Genomic DNA, 27,912 nt, shown 5'->3' on the forward strand with positions numbered 1-27,912 from the left:
GAAACTAATTTTTGAACGAGAAAAATATATATTTTATTTTAAAACAACGTCGACCGAGTATCCGCAGGTTCGAAGAGAATTCCCTGCGTCAAATGACCAGGATATTAAATTTCTCAGCTTTTTCGAATTGCAGCAGGCGAAGAGGGAGCGTGGAAGGCTTCCTGATCCTTGGCTCAAAGCACAGAGAAAAAAAACGTAGCGTTAGGTATATCTACTCGAGGCACTTCTTCGAGGCGAGGCTCCTAACTCATAATAAAGGAGGCAGGAATCAAGAGTTTAGGGCTTAAACAGGAGAGACAAGCGTAAACATAAACAAGCCCTGTGTATCTTACTTTCCATCCTTAGCGAGAAACGGGGCTCGTGCTTTGCTGTAGAACCGGTGACAGAACACATCCTCAACTTCAAGTGGGCGAGTTATCGTAGCATGGAAAATTAGTGAAAATTTGAGTAAAATATTAACAGAAGCACGGATGGAATTGGGATTATGGAACTAGGGAAGAAAGGATTAGGACTGATTCAGAGTAAAGATAATTCGTTAAAATTTAGCCACGGGTTTGCGATGAAATGAAATTTGGAAGTCGTAAAAAAGAGTGGAAAAATAGCAAACGAATTGAATACGAATGTCGGTGGAAGAAATATTGGTCACTCAAACTTCATGGTAACATTTGACGATTTTCAACGGCTGAACCGTGCATTTACCGAACCCTTGTATTCCATTTGCAGCAAAATCTGGCCAGCAATATAAGAGAAAGTGGACGCGTGGAGGGTCGAGTGACACTCGACGGGTAAATAAACTGTCTGGCAGGTTCACGTTCGAGCAAATAATTCTTCTGGATGTGCTCTTGGAATTTTTTGTTGTAGAAGTCACTCCGAATCGCAAAAAATTATTAACTCGGGAAATATTGCCAGCATTCGTAGAAATACGATCGTCACACCACAGATATCTAAATTTATCGGAGGAGACTTAACAATATTAGATCCGTGTGATTCAATTCTGAATTATTAGGGCTCGGAGATTCCTGATATCAAGTTTCACGAAGTTGAAGATCGTGACATCGAAACACAACGAAATATGAGCACAAACTTTTGTTGCTTGAATTGTTATTGAAGGTTTAGGAAATGACACAGAATATAGTCAATTAATTCTGAAAATAAAAATGTCTCATTTGTTACAGTAACTAGAAAAATTCAGTAAAACAGGTATCGTTACAAAAACAGTTCGAATATTGTTGGAATTACGAAAAACGAGGTACGCCGAAACATTTTGCGCTATCGTCGATCCTTTTTTGGCAATTGCAACGCAAAAGCAGTTTGTTAGATTTACTCTACTTTTTTAGTTAAACAAGGCTTCAACGTCAATTTATCGTTAAATTTTCGCAACAGTTACAAGAAAATATAGCAACAACGATCGTAATGAGAAAGAATAGTAACGGATACTAGACTTTCCGGTAACAGCTAAAAAACTAAAATTCATTTTGTAACTGGAACTAAAAATTTCTCTCAGTGCAGTTTTTCTACGACTTTACAAGCCTCGAATGATTCGGGTGTTCCCATTTTTCTCTGATACATTTCTCCGAACTTCAACCACATGATATTGCCAGATGCAACCGTATAGTACCTGATTCGTGCGAATAACGGACAACCGTCCTTCAGTCGTTGAAAGGACGTGTCAAAACGGACATCTTCGTTAAGCCAACTGATTATCAGAGGAATGTTAATTAGCCGATTCGTTCAGACCATAGCGATAAGTTCGTTCGATTCTAGCGGATTAAAACAGACGCGGATACTTTGGAGAAAAAAAAAAATGAAGTAAAAACTTGAGGAACTTTTCCTCCCAACGGCAAAAAGTGGAAAAAATGCAGAGGTGAGAGATGGGTGCAGACGATGCTGGCTAATTGAAAGTTCGATGTTCCACGTGTAACGACTGCTCGCATTCCGGTAGACCAGCAAAGCGCTGACGACCGGAAAGGGCGACTAGGCACCCATTGTCCATCAGAGATTTTCCTAACCGGAAATGAAAACGGTTCGATTCTCGCTTGAAACCAGACGAAACGCAAACGTAGACGAAGCCTCTGAAACGCCGTTATCGATTGCGAACGCAGTCGGTCCGCGGACGTCCCGGATTTCCGTTACGGGTGGCTGCTGCTTCTGCTTCTGCTTCTGATTCTGCTTCTGCTGTTGCTTTTCTCGAGCGAATCGCGGGCTGCCCCCACTAACCTCGATTCGAGTTGCCCCTGCCAACCACTGATCTCCGTCCTTCTTTGATTTTACGCCTTATATCCCTCGCTGAGGGAAATTTTTAATTCCGCTTACCGCTCGGTTCTTGACTATTTTCATTTTTTACCAAAATCGGAAAATATAGTTCTAGGTAGAAAATGAAAATTAGTTTTATAGCTGTTACCGGAAAGTCTGGTATCCGTTGCTATTCCTTCTCATTACGATCGTTGTTGCTATATTTTCTTGTAACTGTTGCGAAAATTTAACGATAAATTGACGTTAAAGCCTTATTTAACTAAAAAAGTAGAGTAAACCGAACAAATTGATTTTGCGTTGCAATTATCAAAAAAGGATCGACGATAGCGCAAAATGGTTAGGCGTACCTCGTTTTTCCTAATTCCAACAATATTCAAACAGTTTTTTTAACGATACCTGTTTTACTTAATTTTTCTAGTTACTATAACAAATGAAATTTTTCTCAGTGTTGTACTTTATAGTAATTCTTCTTAACTTTCACCTTTTTTTATTAGCTACGGGTTCTGTACGTTTTCCACAATTGGTGCTGTTTCCTTGAAGCAGATTTTCATAAAATCGTTTTTGCCTGATTGTCAACTTTTATTGGATTAGGATACCGATTATGTCATGAAAAAAATTTGTGAAAGACCACTATTCGAGAGCTGGGGTAAGTTTTTTTTCTTGACAAATTTGAAAAATACAGATTTTATCGCAGTGGAATTATTTTCCGGAAAAGCTTTGCCCTCCACGTGAACAATAACAATCGACAGTTCTGTGTCAGGTGTTCGATTGAAAAGGTAAGAATTATGTAAAGTGGAAATATTTTCCTTTTTTCGAAGGAAAACAATTAATGCTTCAATACCTTATACCCTTGACTCATAATGGTAAGTATTTTTACCGCCTATTTTATATGCATTTCTCGTATATTCAGAGAACTTTTTCACATATTTCTTTACGGGTTTTTCCTGTTTCTGATAGTATACCAATAGGTTTCCAATACTCGAAAGTAATTATTAAATTGCGATATAATGTATATTATTATTGTTAGAAACAAATTGATTGAACAAAAATTGTAAAAATTGAAGGAATAATTCATTTGCGAGAAAGTAGTTACCCCTTTACACAAACTATAAGTTTTTTGGGTTGCTGATTGGGAATCTGAATTACGGTTTATATTCCACATACTCAAGAAGTAACAAGAAGTCTTTCGGTGCCTACATGCATATTCATCAGATTTAGGAGTTGAGCATCCGTGGAAACAATTGTTACAAAATTGTATCTACAAGATGAACAAACATCGCGATTTCTACGTTCAGTGGTACATGCGTGATTATACAAGTTGCAAATTTACCAGGAAGTCTGGAACTTCGCGTAAATTCGGGCAATAAAACAGCCTAACAGTGGGAAAAGATTTGAAAAAACGAATAACTCGGCTTGAAATAAACAAGACTTGCAGACAAGGATAAAATTTTTCTTTTGTTTACTTGCACTGCCTACATTCACTTGTTATACGCTACGATAATGAGAATGAAACGAGGATTCAGGCACTCGTTAAATCGCAGTCTGTGCGGGATCTTTGTGCAACACCGGTTGGTATTTGCATGAGTTTCATAAATTTGAAGCGCTCGGTTAAGTTTCGTAGTTCAGGAATAGCGTAACCGCCCTAGTTAAATTAGCATTTCAGCACGTTGATCACAATAATAATATCTTTCCGGTTATTTGAGGTGAATTAAGACTGAATTCTCTTTCAGTTCGGAAACTTGTGGCTCCGGTATTCAGATTTCCAACAATTCGGAAATTTCAAAGGTCCAATTACCAAAAAAGGATGGAAGATACCTCGTTTTTCGTAATTCCAACAATATTCAAACTGTTTTTTTAATGATACCTGTTCTACTGAATTTTTCTAGTTACTGTAAAGAATGAGATTTTTCTCAGTGCAGGGAATGCCCAGGATATGGGACAGCGATGATTTGGTGTTGGTGAACGACATTCGTTACTGTAACGATGCGTGTTTAAGAAAAATCATTCAACAAACCATTATAAATAAAATACACTATTAATCCGAAAATCCAACTCCTTGGAATTCATTTTAAAATTGCGGAACACTGACGATTTTTTACTCCATGGTTCGTTGTATCAACGTTACCAACTTCAGCCTGATCCCCGTACTCGCATATCGGTACTGAGCCAGGATTGGCAGTGTTAGCAAACTTTTCGTCCCTCAAATATCAGGGATATCGCTAATTGTGTATAATAAAAAAATTTATGCGTAAGCGTTGCGTCCGAGAACCCGGGGGAGGAATTAGGTACGTTGTATCACACAGAAGCGGATACGATCGAAACACGAAGAGAGGAGAGCATAGCGATAAGTGTCGTCTTCATGGATCTGAGGAACGAATCTCGTCTGGCCTCGATTCGCGTTCAGAAGCGAAAGATGACGCAACGCGGAGCGGGAAAAGTAGTCGAAATATTTCTTTGCGAATAGAGCGGATTCTTTGACTCGTCGTTAACCTGCGAACCAACTCCCAAGTGCAGAATGACGATATTGCGAGGCGTGCAAGCAACGGCTGAATGTACGTAACGGTGTAAGGCAGAACAGACATTGTATCTACGAGTAGAACTTCGTGTAGCGCATTCGCGAAATAAGATACACGCAATGATACACCGTAGCCGACAATATAATTAGACCCGCGTATTTCGTGCACTCAGCTATTCTGAACGCGTACGGATAATGTACTCGTACATAATACACGGGGTGTGTCTTACAGCAGCGTCTCAGATTCAACGATGTACGTTCGAGTCTACGTCGAAAGGTTCGTTACCCTGTGAATCAGCCTCGGATTTATAGGTAAAAAAAACCCGATTCGTTTGGCGTCTTTTCAACTTGAAGACTTTTCCAAAAATCAACGCGAATTACGTTCATTTATTTTCACATAGATTCTCTCCTAGAGCAGCTTATTCAGAGGACATTCGATATTTTAATTATTTATCACCATGGATTACGAAAATTATTGTGGAAACAAATCCGATTCCGTTACCTTGTTTATTTGAATCGTACTAGCGCATTAGTTTTGTCAGGTATAAGATTATGCGTTGGTTTTTTTTTTTTTTTTTCTCTCTCTTTTGCTCTGGAGAAGTGATTTCTATGTAATGTGAAAATCGCTGATTCAAAACCAGAAAAACGGTGAACAGAGACACGCACCGTTATTCACACTTTTGGTCCACGGAACGTGTTTGTAACACGATTTGCTATGGATTCGCATATTATTCCAATATTTCTTGTCGCGTAGGAGCGTCGAGGTTTCTTCTCACGAGAGACGATCTATAATTCTTCAATATTTTCTTCCGCTGAAACCTCTCTGTATTTATGTCCAAGTTTATCACGGCTTCGCATCACAGTATTCACAGCATTCGTTATATCAATGCCATGCTATTTCGACCTCATTCGTTCATTATTCTCTTGCACAATTCGAACGAATGTGATACGTTATTATGTATAAATTATATTTTCATCGGCTTGACGAATATTTGAGGGGGTGAATTTTATTATTATTAGAATTAGTGCAGATTGGCTTTGAAGGATATTTTTTCATGATTTTGGCTAAGAATATTTCACCAACCTAACGCGTTACAAACGTGCAAGTCTCGAATCATATTCTTGATTAATAACAAATTTTGGGCAAATTATGAGAAACGATTCACAAAAAGAATACCTAACAATTATAGACAATACAGGATTTTTCGTGACGCTTCATATTTGAGCAGCAAGAATTTCAAAGTGACAAACCTCCCGAGTTCCAACGTCAAGTAGAAAAATAATAACTGCATAAGTGTGCCAATTTTTTATCCGAATATGTGAAATTTTCAAAAACAAGAAGAAAAAAAAAAATGAATCAACCCGACTTATGGTGGTCGTTTCAAATTAGAAAGGTGCGAACATGCATATAAAATTTTGCAGACCGTGGGGATTGAAGCGAGGCTTGATGCTCGTCGGAAATCGCATCAATTTCATCGAGGGGAGTAACGCTCAACCACTGGGAATACTCCCCTATATAGATAATTTGATTTGTGCCGAGGTCGATGGTTAAATCAAATTTAAACACGTCAAGAAGTGGCGCGCGCGTGTTGAACGGGGTAGTTGATGTTGTACAACACGTAAACTGGCCAATTCGATTGTATTACTTTCAAAGTTACGGGGGCTGACGCTCGCCGATTGCCGCACGTATTCGACAATTGATCCAATTCATCTCCAACTTATTTATCCCGTCTAAAAGACGATCATTATTCACCGCGTTTCGACGCTTTTAACCCTTGGACTGCAAATGGGGGTTAAAGTGATCCCACGGCATTTTTACCGTAAATGCCAAGGGAAAAACATTGAATGTATGTATCTCTTTTCATTCAAGATAAATGATAAAACATCGTGAAAATCGTTGTTTCATTCTTTTTCCGAAAAATTCAACCTCACTAAGTCAAATATACGTATACCCTTCTTTCATCGCGCAGTATCTCTATATTTTTTCTTTTCTTTTTTATCACTTCGTGTCTTCAAAGTTATTCACTCAATTTTCATCCCAGAATATTGAAAATTCAGTAAGTCGTAGGATATATAGACAATATTTTTGGGTACAGTTGCGATTGGAAGAGACTGTAATATCTTTTTGAGGACACCGGGACGCGATGATATCGCGGATCCCCCAATTCCGCAACTAAAGTTTACCGATCATTTTCATCTTACAGATATTAGCCTCCCACCACTTCTTTCCAAGCCGCAACGGAAGTAAAGTAATCGAGTCCGTTGAGAGGAGCTAAAGCGACTTGTACAAAGAAGGGGGAGTATTTTGAAAGAACTGGGGCGTCTTCGAAATTTGTTGTTGAAGTAATATTGTTACATTCAACGATCGGCTGTGTACGTGAATAATATTCCGAACTACAGCCGTGTAAAATTCGAAACCTGCGTGTGGTCTTCGAGTACACGCAAAGTGAACGTTAATTTTTGTGGGAAACCAGATCAACCGATCTTCAAATCCATCACCTAAAACTGATCACAATATTTTTCGACTAAAGTAACTTTCGCGTTAATTTTACCTCTGAACATGTTTAGAATTTCGTGAAAATATGTCTCCGACTTGTGTCTCCAAAGTTCTTAAAAAAAATTTGCTTTTTCAATGGGCGATACTTTTTTCAAAAAAAAAAAAAAATAAAAAAATTAAAACAAAATGCACCCATGCAAATACCCAAATTATACGCGGCGGATTTCACATGAACGAATCAAATGGAAAACTGCCGAGAGACACGTTCGATTAGACGATTGGCTCGTTAGCGAGAATCTATTGGCGAGTCACGAGAGTCTGAGCCAAGAGTGCAGGAAACAGGATAGAGCAAACGTTCAATATTTACTGATTGTACCGTGCCGCGTTACGTCGGATTACGTTAACCGAAACGTTTCCCCGAACGTTCAGCTATCGACATTGAGGCATCGAGCACGTCACCCATAAATTATTCATGCGCGTTTCAAGATATTCACTCAACGTTTCACTCGACAGTTTCACGTCTGCAACTGCGACGACAGCGATAACGTCTGAAGCAAAACCTTGGCAATTCCGGAATTTGGTGTGAGCGTCGCTGAAGGTTTCGATACGTGATCCAAACGATGTTCGATTACGAAAATAAATGGAATTTACAGTCGGGTCGAAAAGTCATATAACAAAGGTTAAAAATCTTTCGCTCGAGTTCGATTACACCAAGAGTAAAAGAATCGTTGAACCGAATGAAAAAAACTGAAATGTTCGTTTTAATCGACCATATGCGGCGGTTGAGGGTGGCGAAGTTAATATCGGGTCGACACAACAATCTCTGAGTCGCGTGGACTGAATGAAAAATAAAAAAAAAAAGACTTTCGTATGAATAACCATTTGAATTAAATAGAACGATGTTGATACGAAAAAACAATTAGTTCCACGACCCCTGTCACGTATTTATTGAAAAATCATTTGATCGATTTGAATATCCAACGAATATTTGACCAAGCAAGGATCGTGTTCTGTTTGTTTCGAAAAATCTCAGTTGACGAAACTAAATATTTAATCGAAAGAATCGCAGCTGGTTACAACTAACTGAACATTCAGTTCAGTGTAGTGTTTCAATCGTTCATTGAAGCAACTATTTTCTTCGTTGTAGTCTCATATCATTCGAATAAAAAAATGATCGGGTCAAGTAAGATAATATTTTGTTAGAATTGATGTAAATTTCGAATAATGAGACTGAATAATTAGTTAAAATTACTAAATCTTGGCTGACGGAACCGAATGAATTATTGGAGGAAATTCTGACAGTCATTTAGAGTGGTTCTGATCAAGAATATAATACAAATTTTTGCTTAATTAGAGTAATTGGTACATATTTCAGACACACAAAGTATTCATAATCGATCACGAGGCGATGAAGAAGCGCATTTTTAGTTTTGAATTTCGAAAAATATAGAATTGCAACTGGAAGAATCTTATTATAATTTATAATGATTTTACATACGATTTCGTTACGGCTGACGAGTTGGGGAAAAAATGTATCACGTACAAATTGCAGAGATTTCATGTTATATGATAACAAGAGTATTTTTTTTTTTTTTTTATTAGAATCGGATGAATCCTCCGAATTTTTCACCGAAATAATTGAACAATAGCGTGATTTCTCCGATGTTGTTAATAATCGGAAGTTGGGATGTTTTTATAAGTTTAGTATTTTGATGTTATTTCTGGACCTTTCCGAATCAAGTTCAACTAAATTATCGATCGCGGTTTCGAACCTTTATTTAACCATTTGTGACTATTTTCGCGCCATTTTGGACCTGACTGTACGCCCGATACGTCTTTAAATGGTCGCGTGTCATTTTTCACAAGATTTATAACCAACGGCTGTCCACTGGCCATTCGTATCATCTGTCCCCCCGTTTAATTAGATTCTCTTGTATTTAAACGAAAACTGCGGATGACAATCAAGCCGCCATTGTCCGATCCGAATATCGATCTGGGCAATAGCGGTTAATCGAATTGGTATAATTAGGAGAGGTGTGACTATAAAAAGGCGAAAGAAAGAGACACGACGCAACCGTTGTTCCGGCGTCGCGACGGTTCGAGTAATCCTGAGTCAGGATCACAATTTCGTGGCATCTCGCCGCCACCTGTGACCGCGTTAATCTCATTTATCAGCCGAGCAGGGATGCGTGGATGCTTTATGCAGTGTTCACATCGTTTACGACCCCCGCGTCTATTCTTGCCCCTGAAGGAATAAATTATCGCTTGTTCCATCGAGGATCGGATCTCACAGCCTCGCCGCAACCGTTACGAACCATAAAAGACGCGGCGACTCCGATTAGCATAGCGACTAATCGGCACCGATACGGTGTCAAGAAGTAGGTAGGTATATTTTTTCCCCAAAATTTCACCGACTTTTGCCGACGTTTTTCTTCTTTTTCGGTAAAATGTTTAGAACACGTCCAACGTCTGTTCCTCGCCATTTCTAACCTTGTTTAAAATTGTTTCTGCTATTGTCCCAAATCTGAAACTGTACCCTGAAGTTTTTCAGATTTTTCATTCGACTGCTCAATTATTTATAAATATTTAGAGCGATTTTAAAAAGGACCTCTTTTAAAATTTTCAAATATTCTCAGAAACGGTAATTTCTATTCCAAACATTTCAATACCTGGCCTATTATGGGTTAATTTTTCTCCATTTTCTTCAGCACTTCCAGTTTTTTTGGTCAACGAAAACATTGTTTGAATGAGTGTGCAAATTTTTGTTTATTTTTTCGGCACATTCAACGTTTTTTTTATCAACTTTAAAATGAAACCGATGTGAAAATGTTCCAAGTGGGAACTAGAAATTTTAAAATTTTTTAGGGAATTTTCAGACGGTGTAAACGACGTTTTAGTTGATCAAAAAAATTATAAATGCTGAAAAAAAAACCAGAAAAAAATCCGCTCATCACGGGTCCGACCTTAAAATGTTTAGTAAAGAAATACAGTTGATTCCCGACTCAACCGTAAAGTTAACTTTTTCGACCTCAAATACAGAACGGAAGTGGCAAATTTTTCCCTAAAACGCATTTGCAAATCCAAATCGGCGGGTAGTATGAGCCCAATTTAAAAGTCTCAATTTTCCAATAAATACTGCAGCCACAGCTAAGTCGGAAATAAAGTCCTACATGTAACACAGGAATAAAAGTAGACTTTATTCCCTTGTTACACAATGTACTGTTTCGAATATTTTAACCACTCTCAATATTTATAAATAATTGACCACCTGAACAAAAACTCTGGAAAAATTTCGGGCACTCTTTCAAAGACGAAAATTTTGCAGAGAATGTTTTCAACAAAATCAAAAAATAGCGATGGTCGGACGTTGGTTACATTCGCACGGGATTTCCCATGTGTAAAAAGACGACGTCGTTCCTCAGAAGAAAAGGAAACAAAAAAACAAAAAAAAAAAAAAAAAAAAAAAAACCTCTACACGGTTACAATTTACAAAGCTGAGCGAATTCCCGCGTGAGCTTTCAGAACGTCCCGCGAATGCAATTTGAAGTAGAACGCATTGTGCGCTTTCGCAGGTGTGTACACACACGGGGTAGTAGTTGCCCCACGTATAACCTACGTCTAGATGGTTTGTTATACATAGGCAACGCCGGGTGGTGTTTACGCGAGTCGAAGTTTCGCGGTGGTTCCAACCGTGTATTTGCTCACATTTCCCTACGTGAACAATACGATGACGATTCGGTTGAGCCGGCACGCCTCGCTGACGAAAACTCTGGTCTCTTGGTTAGGTGGCGCGATCCGAAATCAGATGTGAATCTACAGCGGCAGCCGTATAATAAATGTTGATGAATTCGTTCGCACACCGCTGTGAACTGTAGATCGACAGATGGGTTATGCACATCTTCCTCTACGCTGATTACAATACCAGGAAATTCCTGGCTTACTTTTGCCACGCTGTTTGCAATGGGGATTGACGATACTAAAAATAAGAGTCTAGGAAGAAGATTGTATGGAAGGTCGAAGAAAGTTACGCGGTTGGAAACTCGTCGTTGTCGAATCATTTCCAAGTTTTTTAGTAAGATTTTGTCAATCATCGCAGATATCTGTATTCCATATTCGTACATTTATTTTTTTTCGTTTTGATGGGTCTTGGAGGGAATGGAAAGATCACTTTGGGGGCACAGGTTGACCTTTGGAAATTGATCGAGCCTACGCGAATGCATTTTTTTTTTTTTCTTTTGGGTTTCTAGCTATCACGGTATTTGAATGGGATTGCTTGCAGTCCAGAAGTTTTTTTATTTTACCTTGCAATTTTACACGATGTTTGAATGAAAATTGCCACGGTACCCCAACATTAAGAAGGTGAAGGGCTGAGGCAAAGCTTTTACTGCAGCAATGACGCTTCCATATGTCTTGTACAGCGAAGATTATTCCGAAAAAAAAGAAAGAAAAAAAAATTGAACCTTTCCTGGAGCGAGAGGAGAATGCAGAGACGCGGAGTGGATCCTGAAAGAGTGCAGACCTCTCAATAAATTCCTCTTACTTGGGAATTGATGAACCCGGAGGAAGACAAAAGGCAGAGGTCTGATTGAAGAAACACTGTCTTTACAACTCCGTGGAATTAAACTTTGTTTCGCTTGTTTCTTTTCGTTACTTCTTCTCGTTTTCGCTTAAAGTTTATTCAACTCGAATCCACTCTACTTGCAAATCTCCTTGTAGCGATATACGTAGCGAGGAAGAAGGAGGTGCCTGGATCGGAAACGGAGGGACCAAGGGATACTGTCAACTTTATGGATTCTTTGTAAAATAATGAAAAATTACTTCCACCGACGATTTGAACAGTCCTGTGGATATCGGATTATGGAGTAGAATTCGAAATTGACATTATTTTTCTTATTTGTATGCATATGTTGTGCGGAAATTTGGGATTCAGATCCACGGTTCAAAGTGATCGAGATAAAGGCAACCGTTTTGCTAAAATGGATCTCACTTCAATGGTTCCCCGTTTAGATGGATCCTGAATCTCGGTTGCAAGGATCTGCTTGTTATTTGGTAGATTGCTCTTCCTACCAATGCAACGTAGAGTGCTGCGGCAAAATCTCAAGCGTTTTTACATCGTAAAGGATGCATTTTCACTACGATCGCTAAAAAAATATTCAAGTTCTCATTAGCTTTAATTGTTTGTAATCCGTGATATGACAAAATTAACGGATTTCTAGAGGAACTTCTTCAGCGGGCTTCGAGTTACCATTGATTCGGAAGTTCGGAGAATTTTTTTCGAAATAAATTAATCACGGTGTAGAAAAACGCGATGGTTAACGTGTTGAAGTGAGTGTTTTTGTTCACCGCTCCGCAGTATAAATACGTAATTGTAAAGGATAAAAAAAATCCCAGTGTTCGCAGAAAGGGAGGAGAGACTGAAAGCAAATGGAAAACGAAAAAGAATGAGTAGCACGTGTAACTACGGAAATGTAATACTCGGGGATTCTGTCGGTTAGCTTCTCCGGCAAAGACTTGGACTGATTTGCATTCGTTTGCAAATTACCCCAGTGCCGTTGCATGGTTTTTACGGTTCCCGAATCCACGAGTTGGTTGGATCGCGAGGCCTCCTCAATCTCTATGCAAATTCGAATAAAGCGGCGAAAGTATGAAATTGTGCAACGCAATTGCATATCTGCTGGGTACGAAAACGGCTAAATACTGTCCATCAAAATTCTCTGTGTTATAAAATATTAAATATGCATTCCATGTTTACATTATAATACAAATAAACATAACCACTCTTGCGGCGGAGCAATCTGTTTCGATGTTTTTAAACATTACCCAGGCTGACGTCCGCTCGGTAAGGAAAACAACTTCTATTTGTTCAACAATTTGCTGCTCACGCTTTACGGGCGTTTCCGACACAACGGATCCAAGAAACCGTTGAAAGCCATGAATTTTTTTTATCGTCGTGAGTGATTCATGGTATTTTACCTTTTGAAAAATCTTTATGTCTCAACACGATGTTCGAGTTTGTAATATTATTGTTTTCCAAATTCAGGGTTATACTGAAAGACTGCGGCAAGTTGCAAATCAGTGTGCCATTTGCGAAATAACGATATCATTTATTAAAATCATCAATCGGGTTGAGGCTACGGTCTTCAATTTCATGTGTCGAAAATATTTCAAATAATTTTAGATGTCGGAAACTGAATTATGCTCTTCAAAATATTTGACACGAAGGGTTTGTCGTTAGGGTTTTTACTAGACTTCATTGCCGTAAGATCATTCCCAATTTCATCAGCGCCTGTTTATCATTGAGCACGTAACGTCGTACTTTTAACGTTAAATTAATATCGAAGAAGTTTTTTCGAGGGTACACATTAATTGCTAACTGAGTAAATTATGATTTTAAACAAAATTATACGTAATTTTTGAACATGAATAGTTGATTGACAAAATAACTGTGCAATTAAATCAAGGCTTCCTTTCTTCTATATATTACAGAAGAAACACGAAAGAGATTCGTATCTGGAAGTACGTCTTTCAGGACGTTCGTAAAACGTTCGAATTAATACTACGTTTCTGCACTGAGAAAAATTTCATTTGTTACAGTAACTAAAAAAATTCAGTAAAACATGTATCGTTAAAAAAATGTTTGAATATTGTTGGAATTACGAAAAACGAGGTACGCCTAAACATTTTGCGCTATTGCCGATCCTTTTTTGGTAACTGCAACGCAAAATCAGTTTCTTCGGTTTACTCTACGTTTTTAGTTAAACAAGGCTTTAACGTCAATTTATCGTCGCACAAGCATTAAATTTTCGGAACAGTTACAAGAATATATAGTAACAGTGATCGTGATGAGAAAGAATAGCAACGGATACTAGACTTTCTGGTGACAGCTACAAAACTAATTTTCATTTTGTACCAAGAACCATATTTTCCGATTGTGGTAAAAAATGAAAATAGTTAAGGACTGAGCGGTAACCGGAACTAAAAATTTCTCTCAATGTGCCAATATAGAATTCCTAACGAATCGTAAAGTGAGATATGTAGGCTGTGACATGAACATCATTCGAATAAGCTATGAAAATATTCAAAGGTGAAACGACCAATAGGTTAGTATCATATTTCTTGCTGTTTGAAAGGCCACCTTGCGAGTGAAAATCCGTGTATTCAAGTGACAGCTACTATTGGACGAAATGGAAAATCTCACCCTCGGAATACGATATTTATCCTGCGTCAGTGCCATCCGTCATTTCCAACTTCGTACTCCATTAATTTTGGAAAGTGGTGCGCAACAACCGTTCCACACTTTCGCAGAGCGAGATGGTATGCAAGGGATTCATTGAGGCAGATGTGTTTGCGCGGGTAGAGCTACACGCGTATATTATCGGCTCCGTCTGTCGGATAGATGAACTACTTACTTAGGCGCGGAGCACCATTGGCCTTCCTCCGAAACACGAAACAATTAATTATTGCTCGGGGTAGTTCGGGCGAAACTTTGGAGCAAAGTTCAAGCGCGGCAGCTGCGGCGGCCACCCGGCGAGAAAAAAGTAAAACAAGAACTAGAGCGAAAAGAAAATAAGATAAACAACTAATACGCAACAACTGTAATATCCGGTCGCACAAACTAACGCTGAGATCGTCAAATTTCCACGCAACGGACGATTTCGTTCTTACGTAACCTGTCGATAGCAGAATAGTAACTGATTAACGCAAGACCGAAAGTTCTACTTTGTTCTACGCAATATTGACCATGAATATGTAATTGTCCGATATTAGTGAGTTCCGATAGAGTAATATTGGAGTGAACATAATGCAAGGTATTCGTTTAATAGTTCTCTAATACCCTTTCTATTTTTGATGGAAGACTACCGTACTCGTTCCATAATTACATCTCGGATTTGTTTTAAATTGCTTTTCTCGCGCATTTTGTCCTGTACCGGAAAGTGAGATTGTCATGGGACGCGTGAACATTTTGCGCCTGTTCCGGACGAATTTTCAGCGGGCGAAATTTCATTTCCGTAATCTCGTTTCCCGGCGTTTGTGATCTGACAATGAGAAAACCACCGCGAACCTCCGTCAAGGCTTGCGGTCCTCAGTCAAAATTGTAGGAATTCCCGGTTCAGATTATACAGTTATTTAAATTTCGAGCGAACCTTGCACAACGAATTCTTTTTGAGCGGTTTCGCAGCATATTTTGAAATCTACTGTGAATATTCCACTCGGAATCCTGAGTGTTAAAATTTCTCAAAAATTCTCAAAAATAAATAACGTGAGTACGGAATTTTTCGTGCGTGGTTCAGACAAATTTTTCACACTGGACAGCATTGCAAATAGCGAGTATAAGAACGTGATTACAGCAGTAGGTCGACGTGTTCAACACGCAGTCGTAAGTAATCAGTTTGAATTATTGGCAAGGGAACGTACGGAGGAACACGAAAATCCTTCAACACTTTACGATATTACATAAAATTGTGAACAGAATAAGTCATTCTGCCACTAGTCACAAAAATTGTACATAGGTTTTCAGAAGGGACTTGAAATTTAAGGTATACTGGATCCGCCATATTGGTTCCACCATCACGAATTTTGGTAGTTTGATTTCAGATTTGTAATCAGCTACCCTAAAAACCATTGCATAGAGTTATTTGAACGGATTTGTTCAAATTAAAAATTTTCTTGCCCCATATTGAACCCGCCGTCTTGAATTTTTGAAATCTGATTTTATATTCATAATCAGCGATCCCAAAAAGCACAGTTTACTATCTTATTATCAAAGTTGACTCAGTACAATAATCTCTGACTCAAACGACTCTACAGCCAGGATCAGAAAAAAAAAAAACACAAAGGGTTTCCAAACTTCATTTTGATTTAAGTTTCGTATCTGTTATAAGAAACAGGCACCAAAATGTCGGTCCATTTTCAAAGGACACCGTAGAAAAGTGAATTTTTCGCAACCTGTTGCAAAATTGTGATGGGTACTCACTACTCAGACGAATAGAATGATATTAAAGTAGTGATTGTACATGAATGACTTTATTCTGACTATTGAGAAATTGCACTTTCTCTGGCTATATCAAGGTCCTGTCACAAATTGTCGATTTGATTTTTTCAAGCAGAAGCTTTACGCTGATAACCCGCGTCTATATGTTCGTAGCACTGCCTCGTTTGACAGATTATGCATATTTTCAACACACATTTCGAGAACACAGATGTGTACACGACTCACCACGTTTCGCTTATCGTCACAAGATTGACGAATAAAGCCACAAGAAAAAGAAACGTAGTCACGGTCTGTGATTTTTTGAATTGTATCGATTCCGGTAGGCTATTACAAGCTGGCTTGTTGATGGAATCGAGGTCGTGAACAAATTATTATTAATTCGTGGTACGTTCGCTCGGATTTTCACTACTCAAACGACGCTCCGCTACACACATGTTTGCGTAGTGCCAAGCATACGCCGAAACGGAGAAGAACCTTCCCGACTATCTACCGTAGCCAGGAGACGGCAACGCTCAACTCGCTTCTAATTACCATACTAATTAATTGGTAACTGCGAAATTACAGAGCCTCGAGTCGTGCCTCGTGCCTGCAGACACGACAAGCTGCGAAAACAGAGCATCGTCCAATGTAAGGTAACAATAATGACAAGTCCCAGGAGCTGCATGAATTAATTGTTGCTTAAATGTTTAATCGTTCAACGTACCTAAGCGTCTTTGAGCGTCGCAGCGGACTCAACAACTTGTTTCTTTGATCGTTTGACATTTTATTTCACTTCACCCCTTCTAGGTAAATCTTGAGACGATCGAATGCCAAATGCACTTGCGTTTCGGAGATGCAATTCTTCTTCTAACTTCGTACATCGTACCTGTGAATACAAAAAAGTCTAGCGCTTAAAAAAATTTGCAATACACGTTTAGCCGTAAGTTGCTTCACTGATAGTAAGCTCTTGTTACGAACGAGCCTGTCATTTCGACATGAAACGTACTGCCGCATCGGCAGATTCTTGACTTGCGGGTCGGATTGCAAACATTTGGCAGATGAGTCGGAAAGTGGTTGAAACCAGCTACCGGGTTCAATAATACTATACCAATGGTGAAAAACACGGTTGTCTAATGGCCACTCTCCCAAAATCAAGTGACACTTTGGGAGGCTGGCTTCGCCGATCTGAGAGGAAAGCCTAAGCCGCGGGAATAAATTAGTCCACTTCGAGGAGGCGGTTGAGGAAAGTTCTGACTAAGGTCCCTGCACTTTGGTTCGTTCGCATCTTGCCACTGAAGCGTACGAGGATTCGACAGTCCACTGACTGGAGACAGAAGCATTTAAACGGCTTTAAATTGCATGCTAGCCTTCTTGGTGGCAAGCCAGTAAAAAGCGACGACCAAGTTTCAGATCACCTACCGATTCCCCGATCCAAACTCCTTGAACCACCTAACATTTGCCTAACGTTATTATTTTCCAGAATTTGCTTATCTTTCAATTACTTGTCATGTCTTATAATCTGTCATTCGTCTTATCTGGGTATTGAGTACCATGTTTCAATCATCATCTTTGTCACGTATTACATTGTCATGGTTTGTAGTACATCATTCGTTGAAACTCGACTATGGGTCAGTAGCCTCGTCTATACTATATCCTATCTAACCAGAGAATTGACTTATTGACGATGCGCAAAGTGAGTTCGTTCTTTCGTTGGGTTGGGTATAGTAGATAAAGCTATGATTACAGCTAACGGAAGTGAAGCTCACAGGTGTGCTTTGGCACTTTAACTAAGCGAAAAACCCAAACCAGGTGTTCATTAGCCGCTTCGGAAGTGTCTGTCAAAATCGTGAACCAGACGATGTCAGGAGATGAGGGTCTACGCGTAACACTTTCCGCACTCAAGATCGATAAAAACTTTGTTTCCAGCATCTGGAAAGTTAGATTTTTATAATCGTAGAGAGTGTGGGTAAATTGCCCCATTTCTGAACAGTGCGGTAAAACAACGTTGGCGCATTCGCACAATTTAAATACTATATTTTACACACTAGGGCTTTTTTTCAACTCAATTTTACGCACTGTACCATCGAACGTAAGTTACCTAACTTCGACTTTACGCGCCGATAGCGGCACTTTCCTTTCTTTTCAAATTAAACTTTTCGTTATAGGTATGAGAAAAATTGCGTATGTCGCATGTGCAGATGGGTGAAATCTGACTCGTGCGATTATAGCACTCGCCGCAAAGCTCATGCTGCAAACTTCACACTCATCGGGAATCACCTACTTGCCGCATTTGTACCATTTTTCACGACTTTTTTACCAGAATCATATTTTTGATCAAGTAGCTTTTCCGAATTTTTGCTTCAACCTTGTTTCCTCTGATCTCCCGGTACTACAAAATACCTATTTTTTGGAACTTATCCATTTAGAAAAAAAAGAAATACATCCCCGATTGCGTTGGTCTTAAAAATGTGAAATAATTCACATGAAACCTAAACAACTACTGCGACGTGGCAAAAAATGTGCCATAATTTTCCTCTACTCAATTATCACGGCGACATATTCGCTGTATACTGGATTGACAATTCTTTCCGCGTCGCTGTCGCGAAGGTCACTGGATATGAAAGCGTTTCCCTTGGCTCGATCGTCATTATCTTTAGAAGCACGTCTGGGTGTAGTCGAGGTGAAAGATTGAACGAGGGACGTTTTTAAACAGAAATTCGTACGGAGGAGGACAATAGGACATCGACGCCGGCGACGAGGGTGTGACCGTGTGTGTCGATATATATTCCAGACGTAATAGACGCGATAAACACCGAATTTTTATGACCCTTCACGTTCCGAACACTCGAAGAATTTTATTTGAAGTGTGCACCGAAGTGATCTGAATAAAGTCACGTTAACCGATACATCAATGGCTCGATTTTCCGGATAGCAGTTTTTTAATTCGTGTTAGAATAATCCTTGTACTCTTAGAACGTTCGAAGATAATAAAATATTACTTTTCTTGGCGAATGTAAATTTCCTCACTATTTATGCTCTTTACAGGCAGAGCTGGTCTTTTTTCAAAGTCGCTTAAAGAAACTTGGGAATACGTCGAGTTACTCAAAATTAACGAGGGATCCATTGAAGTATTTTTACTTACGATCAATTTTGATGAGGGAGATGACGTTCGCATAGAAGACGCCAGGTAGTTAACAAATGCTTAGATTTATTGTATACTATATTATACACGTAGACACTACACAGCCGCCAAGGCATACAGTGGTACCTTTTCAAAAATACGCTATTATCGTTATACATTACACATGCAAAGCCTATAAATAAACTTTAATATACATTGTAAATCACGCTCAATACATTTTTTTCTGTGACTTTTCAGAATTATAGTTTAAAAAAAAAAAATAATAATAATAAAATGACAACTTTAATTTCGTTAAAACTATCAGTAAACTTTATACCTGTAATATTAGTCATATTTGAGATTTTGTTTTGGAATGTCATTATTATAGCTTGGTTAAAGATTAATTTAGATTCTTTTTTCATAATGATATAAAAATTTGGCGTTTCCATACGCAACGTCCAAAAATTTCATATAATTTCAAGATCTTACGAATTAAGTAAATTTCACAAGTTTTATATTTGTCATACGACTTTGACCTCACCAGTTGTCGGAAAATACCCGTTTGCAATTTCATTTTTTTTTTTTTTTATTAAACTTTGTTCGTACATAATGATTTGTATTTACTATAATAATAATAATACTTATAGAAATAATGATATCTTTCTAAAGCCATACCAGGCACGAACGAGGTTCGACTATAACTTTAACTAAGATCGATGTGAGGAACTGCTCCGAACTATCTTAAGTAAATTAAAATATGCACACAACTTGAGTGTCCAATAACTCACCTTCCAAGGTTTTCCATGTCGAAAATCATATGAACTCCCAGATAGCTTTCGGTTAGCCATGTTTCCTCGTTATATCGAAATAAGAAGTAAGCTCGATAGGAAATTCTACTTTTACATGGGGAAAAAAAAAAACCACCTATCGTGATTTGTCACGATGAACGAATTCGAAGGTGTTACGCTGGAATATTTTTTGTACCATCTATACGGAACTTTCGATTTTCGACGCATGTTTAGCGTGCGGAAAGTGTTCCATTTCTGAACCGTGTGGCAATATACTATTCCTGTACTGTCAACCGTGCGCATTTTGCAATCAAAGTTCTTATTTTTAAATATCAAGTGAAACCCTCTTTCCGACATGACAAAAAGTTAATGTGTCAGATCCAATTAATTTGTGTCGCGATACAATGTGATGAAATTATCTGCAGATAATAACGCGGGCACTTCTAATCTAAGAGCATCGATATGCGTCGAGTTAAAATCGATATAGACTCTCCATAAGTCTCCTAAGAATCGGTAAGTTAGAGAGCGTTACCTGACTCCGATGAGATAAGCGTTTGCACGACGCGTATGGTGATGCCCGTGAGGAAAGGGCGGGCCAAATGAGAAAATTGTTGTGCAAGAAATTACGAAGAGTCCGCTGTAGTTGTGCCGTGACACCGTGAAACACGTAATTTTTCAGATTTGTTACAAGATTCAGTAATCCTACTTTTTCCAGGTTCGTGTACCAAATAAGAAACCCGCGAAAGAGAAAAGGAAAAATATCAAAGATCAACGATTAACTGAATTAGGCTAAAGATCTGCCGGGTCATGTTTCCGAGGGTTCATGGAAGCCAGCTCGAACTGTAGACTACGTGGAATCTCGAGGAGAAAGGCGTGGTGATCGAGCCGCAAGAGCTTTTTTATGGCACGCAAAGCTATGTCTCTCAACGAGTACATAGGCAGGGTTATCCTCACAAAGGTCCTCTCGATCCTCGGCGGCAGCTCCTCGCGTCGCATCCCCCTGTACTTGGCGAACCAGGGTTCCGGGTAAAAGACGTCTTTGGCATTTACTCTGAATCTAAAACCACGAGATTCAAAGATTCACCCCTTTTTCACTCTTACTTTACACATACAGGTATAATACACCAATAACCGTGTGTTTGAGAGGAATATACCTAATCTACTGTATGCTGACACAAAAACGATACGGAAACAGGCGTTTCGTGAAAAAGTAGGAGACTCGAGCGAGATGTGAACAGAATATGATCAGTGGAACTGATGACTGATATGAATCTACCAAGAGTCGAGTGATCAGCAATGAAAGAAGTGAGTTGGAAGCGTGAATGAGGCTCTTCGGAGTCGGTACTTCGAGAAAGAACATCGAACTTCCTGCGGATCGTCTGCCCTTCAGAACCCAATTCGTCATTGCAAATACCGCCAAAAGCAAAGTGTGGTTTCAAAATTCGATGTAGCATGATCGAAAGGTGAAGGAGGCATATGGGCATAGTGATGTTTTTACGTGCTGGAGAGGAATCTCTCACCTGTCTCTCGTCTCTTCGTCGACAAATATCCATGGATGTGTCTCGAAGGTGTTGACGTCGAGGTGGTCGTTGTAGGACAAGACCTTGTACTGTACCGCCTGACCTTGATAATCGATCCAGTAAACGCCAACATTTCGCGAGGTTGTATTCACAAACCTTACGAAGGAGCTATGAGTGTTGTTGATCGAACGCAGGGAGTGATTTCGGTTGTTTTCGTTCGTGCACATGACGAAGGGTGTCTCTCTCACTCTCTCTCTCCCTATATATATATGTATATATATATGTATATATATTCGACACTTTTACAGGACCTAACTTTTCACCAATTTGAGCATGAGCTTTATAAAATACGTAACTTTTCCAAGAGCTCTCTCTCTCTCTCTCTCTCTCTCTTTTTTTTCTCACGGCTCGCTGAACTATCTTCTTAAAACTCCATACTCGACTACGGCCCGAGCACTGAAATCAAAATTAAACCCATTTCACTTATTTAAACAGTCATTTATTTCTTCATATTCTATTATTCTTCACTACAAGCACCATTCATACATGTGTTTCTGTTGTCGTCATATCCACTGAACAATCAAAATTGGAACGTAAAGTATGACAAGAGGGGAATCTTTTTATCGTCTTACTTATCCCGTATGAACTTTCTTCGGTGAATGTTTCTAGAGCTTGACTGAATCCATCGACAATATTATTTCATGTTCCTCCAAAGACAATCGGTTCTTAAACAAGCCGCATCGTCATTCGATCGCTTTTTTTTCTATGATTTTCAAAATAGTCTAGCAGCAGGGTAGTTTTGGTGTACAAAAGATTTGGTAGGTCTGATTTTTTGTATATGTTTTGAAATTCGGGGACCTGACGGAAACTGCAAGTTCTTGACCTCGAGAGCACTTTCGAAAATGTACGCCATTCTGGCAAAAAGGCACTGATAAACGGTTCTCCCGTGATATCTTTTTAACGATGAGTCCCAAGATAAAAGTAGCTAATATAAATCTTCTATCTATGCAATTTTCCACAATTTTCACACAAGATATTTTCAATCTATGTTATATACCGAGCCGCAGCGCTGCGAAGTTGAATTAAAATTGTGAAAATTCCCAAAATACTCCGTTCTGAGGTGATTTCTCATTAGTTATGGTTATTAATTACATATGAAGTTTTATTACACAAGCTGTTAATCATCTAGGCATTGCCAACTCATTTCGACACCAGCACAAGGCAGAGTTCTTGTCTACTTATATCCTCATTACAAGAAGATGACATATGAATAGTTCAGTATTGATTGCAATTTATTGCTGACGCAAACATACACTTAGAGAAGTAATTTCCCTGAGTTAAAAAAATCGCGTCACAGGTCAAATTCAATTCATTTTTTCTTAAGTTTACTAAAAATTTCCTTGACTTGTTACGCCCTCCAGACCTAATATAACGTTCCTTCAACTCTATTCCCACGCTTTTACAGAATTTTTATGAAAGCCCCGAACTTCAACGCATATCCGAAAATCAGAACAACCGGACCTTTTGAACGCCAAGGGCTTTTTTTTCGCATCCTGCTACCGGACTAACAATAAGAGGAACGTTATTTTTTCACATCTCCACAAATCATGACAGAAAATAGAAATAATCTAAAGATCAGTAATTGTCAATGAAATATGTTGAGGAGATGAACTGAAGTGAATAAAGCATACGAAGTGAATTCATTAGGCAATGGATCATCGATGGAATTCTAATCCCTGTTCAGCAGAACCACGGAGCTTGAATGTTGATATCACGAAAACTCTGCAGTTGAAAGCTTTTCAAAACTGTACATTGGAACGGTTGTCTAGTTTTTGCTACAGTTCGACCAATAGCAATTTCTCATTGTCAATAGTTTTGTTTTGCAAGAATTTGGGTTATATCGAGAACTGTACTTCGGCCACCGGCGGTATATATGCTTTGGAAAAACAGTCATCGGAGAAAAATGCAAAACGGGATTTTGCACGCAAATATTTCGTTTATGCGAATACACGTGAAAGTGTATTTGATTGAACGATTTCAAAGCTACAATGAATAATGATGCCTCGGGCCGTAGCGATCGGACGATTGGTGGGATAGTGAAGAATATCCATAAGAATATATATCATGCATATATGTATTTATTGCTATACCGCATCCTAAGCGTCGATATGCGGAAACTGGCTTTTCTGGATATGCATCGCGTTGCCGTACGACTTTATATGATTATTGTGCACAGAAATCTGTGTTTCAACGATCTAGTTTTCTTTTTTTCTATTTACAATACCGTAGTTTCCAAACTTGGAAAAAACTTATATTCGTGAAGATTGCAGGGATTCCACGCTCGATAAGACTCACTGAAAATATGCATGAGAGTAAAAATGAAAGCTAACCGAACTCGAGTTTTTGGTCCGTCAACAGGCAGGCTGCTGCACGAATTAGACGAATTGATACCATGAAATATGGATTGTATGAAATAATTATACGAGACTACGAAAGTGTGGAGAAAAATTAGGTACGCAATTAATTGTATCGCGAAATGATTGTGAAATTAATCCAGGAAACCAGGGGAAGAATGATTAATTCGGATAATCGGGAAATAATTTCAATATATTTTTTGGAGTATAACAAATAAAATGAAAGATGCAAATCAAAGTTTAGTTTCTTTGATTTCGTTGGAAAATAATTACGGTTTTACTCCCCGGAGTGAAAAGGGAATACCTACCTATTTGGCAGAAAAAAAATGGATAAACAAATAAACTGAAATGTCGTAAATCGCAGGTCATTTGAAACGAGAGAGTTCACGGTCGCTTAAATTTTCATACACTTCCCTGCATGTAGCTAAAAAATTTGAACGTTTCATTTATAGAAACGGGTCACAAAGTCACTCACTCGGACACGTGGAAAGATCTTGTGCGGGCAGAGCAAAGCTTCGCTTTTTCTACTTTTAATTAAAATCTAGCCGGCGCCAGCTGCGTGCGTAGGAATATGTGCCTTGCGTTTGTCAAGCACACGAACCGACGCAGAGTTAAATCTTGTACAACGAGTGTGATGCTGTGAACTTAAAATTCTCACTTACCGCAGGGCTTCGCGAACCCCGGAAGAAGGCCTTCTTGTCGTTAATTAAAAGTTCGACTAACCTGAGCATTGCAATTTAACAGCAAGACGAATTGCTTGATTCCGGAAAAAATCTAGATATCCGACATTTCATCGAGAGGTATAAAAATTTTAAATAAGCAACATCTGTGACGTGTCTTTACGGTTGATCGGACTTAAAATTTACTTCATCGAGAGCCTCGTATATTTCATTTCCTCAGTGTCACGTTGTCATTTCTCTCGCAACGAGTGCCTGATTGTAAGACGATGGACGAAAAATGAGTTTTTCTTTTTTTTTTTGTAATTGGTATATAATTTATTTAAGGCACGTAGCTCATGATCGCGTGGATCGAAACGGACTGAGAATAAATACTGTAATTTGTCGTGATCATCCGCAGAGACGAATACGAAAGTTGAATCGAATCAAGAACCGCAGATTGGAGAGCTGAAGAGAAAGGAGTTAGGGCCGAGAGACAACTAGAGGTTAGTAGAAATTAGTAGAAATTAGCGATTTTCCTCGGTGAAGTGAAAAGCGGAGTGTGATCGAAGTAAGGGAGGTCACGAGGTGCATAAAATCTTATAGATAAGAAGCCGGAAGATAGTCTCTGAAATCGGTTTACTCCCGGTTAATACGAATCGAGGCCATCTTACCGCCCTCGTATACTTCTCTTTGTTTCATGGAGTGAGAGGAGAATGAGAATTAATGAGGTGTTAACGAATGTTATTACTATTTTATCAGCGTCGTTTATTTCCCTCCCTTTCAACCTCGAATACCACACTCCCATATATTTTCCTCCGTTGCGTTCTTATTTTCTCGCGGCTTTTGCACGCTCCGCTGAAGTTGTATTTTTCAGTTCTCAACCACCGCGTATCCCATATATTACATTGCCTGGAAAAAAAAAAAAAATTTTAACTCGCTATATCCCACGTGACAATCACCCAGCAGCACCAGCGGTAAATTTTTACTCCTGCACTGAGACCAAGTCGAGGCAATTTGTTCCGACAGCTATATGAATCTGATCTAATTAAAGTTGATTCCAAATCACACGCCTCAATCCGCAGGAATGTAAAGCGATTTAAAATTTTTCTTTTTTCCATTCGTTTTCCAATTTTTTTTATTGTATCTTATTATTTATTTATTTTTTTTTCTCGTTTACACTTACATTAGCTCTCATCCGATGAGTTTTAATTAAGAATTATAATCCATGGAAAAATAATCACCGGCTAATACGCGGAGTAATTCGGTAGGTACCTAAACGTGCAATGAACCTAAATTAGATGTTCTAATCAATTGTAATACTTTTGTTTTTCATTATCTACAACTTATTCTGCGATTTTTTTATATTTACCCACTGCACGCGATTATTATAAATTAGTACTGTAGAGAGGGGCGTTGTTTGAGGGTGGCAAGAGGAATTCATTTTCTAAGCACGCACGAACTTAACTGGAGACGTGCTTGCGTTGTATTTTTGAACGATGTAACTTTCCAAAAGGTTTAACGGAAGATTAAAACGAAACTATAATCACTTACAATTAGAATAGCGCAGATATTGAAAGTTGAATCAGTTTTTGCGAAGTATGCGATTGAAATTTTCAATGCAATATCTCGGGACAGTGGTAAAACATAAAAAAACGAACTTTTGAGGAAATCAATCAGACGCGTGAACTGCGTTAATCCATTGAACCCTACTCCGAAATGTACCTCATAATTCACGAAACAACAAAAGCCCAAAAATCGAGATGGACTCGACTATATAATAAAACTGCGGTGCACACAAAAATATCGGCGAAAGAATTTCGAGTACATGTATTAGAAAGATCAGGTCAATAGCAGGCAGAACTAATTCTTCAACGAAGCTTTTTAAAATTGTGTCGCAGGATTTGAAATGCTAACGCACATCACAGCATTGCGCATCCGTAGCAGCATCAAAGATTCCACTAACTCGGTCACCTTCCATTATACATAGACGATAATCTCGGCCAACTGGACAAGCATGAATATTACGAAATCGTAAGTAATCGAGAAATATATCAGCATTCAGCATCTATATAATAATCATATTACTCGCGAAAGTCCATGGAAGTGTGTCATATTTCTCTTGAAGTAAAAAAATATGCCTACTTGATGACATTGAAACACGATCACAATGGAAAATTTCTTTGAGAAATTTTCTGACTGTCGTGTTTTGCTAGGAATAAGAATTGGAAAGAACTCCGGCGACTCTTCTGTAAAATACACCGTCCAAATATAGAGAGAAAAAAAAAAAATACCCTGAATGTGTCACTATCAGTGAAAAGCACCGTTGAATTGGCTTCAAAATTTCAACACACTTTCATATTCGTATTTTTCATTAAATCTTAGATGCGATAAGTAAGATTTGAAATTATTACTATCGTACCGTTCGATATCCAATAGTTACTGCAAAAATCCCGTATAATAAAAATTTCGATTTCGTTATTGCACGACTTTTTATAACATTTTCCACTTACGCTGAGGGAAATGTTTAGTTCCGGTTACCGCTCAGTCCTTAACTATTTTCATTTTTTACCACAATCGAAAAATACAGTTCTAGGTACAAAATGAAAATTAGTTTTTAAGAGAAGAAAGTCAGAAGAAAAAGAAGTAAAAAAAAAAAAGAAATGAGTGTCGTTTATCCGTCTGGTGACTGAATAGCTCAAGATAGGAGAATCGAAACGCTGACGTGGAATAAATTGACACGAATTTTCCGTGTGATTACCTACCGTTAGAACTTCCCGAACTCGAAAGGTATACTCGATATTTCTTTTCCCTCTCATTTTTTACGGTAATCTTAAAAATCGATGACCCCCGTCATTTTACCACTTATACCTCAGACACTCTCTCTCCCTCTCTCTCAGTTCTTCTCGACATTTCTGTCCTTTTCTCGTGCCGCATTCACCCCCGAAATTTATATACGCATTTCCATTTTTTTCGTATCATGTTCTCTCGACTTGTTTCTTACTGTGAATGTTTCAAAATTACTTGCCAACTATGTAATCTATTTCAATTCCTGAAAATTTTTGAATGAGTACGAGAATTATATCTAGTATACGGAAAGTCAACGGCGCGCATAATTTTTTCCCTAAATCCAGTTAAATTGTTAATTCTTGATGAATGTTGTATATAAAACAATTC

At 38.5% G+C, this 27,912-nt stretch overlaps 1 protein-coding gene across 3 annotated transcripts in view; it reads right to left on the minus strand.

Annotated features, from left to right (window-relative positions):
• The window catches only part of LOC124296725 (prolyl 4-hydroxylase subunit alpha-1), a 141,545-nt gene that overhangs the window by 91,260 nt on the left and 22,373 nt on the right, over positions 1-27,912 (minus strand). For 2 of the 3 annotated variants that reach the window (XM_046747025.1, XM_046747024.1), the window contains exon 2: positions 21,666-22,121. The exons of the other annotated variant lie outside the window; for it this stretch is intronic. In XM_046747025.1, the coding sequence (XP_046602981.1) occupies positions 21,666-21,892 (227 nt within the window). In that variant the 5' untranslated portion in view covers positions 21,893-22,121. The remainder of the gene's footprint in view (positions 1-21,665; positions 22,122-27,912) is intronic. 3 annotated transcript variants of the gene reach the window in all.

This window comes from Neodiprion virginianus, chromosome 1 (genome assembly GCF_021901495.1).
Source record: "Neodiprion virginianus isolate iyNeoVirg1 chromosome 1, iyNeoVirg1.1, whole genome shotgun sequence".
Lineage (NCBI taxonomy): Eukaryota > Metazoa > Arthropoda > Insecta > Hymenoptera > Diprionidae > Neodiprion > Neodiprion virginianus.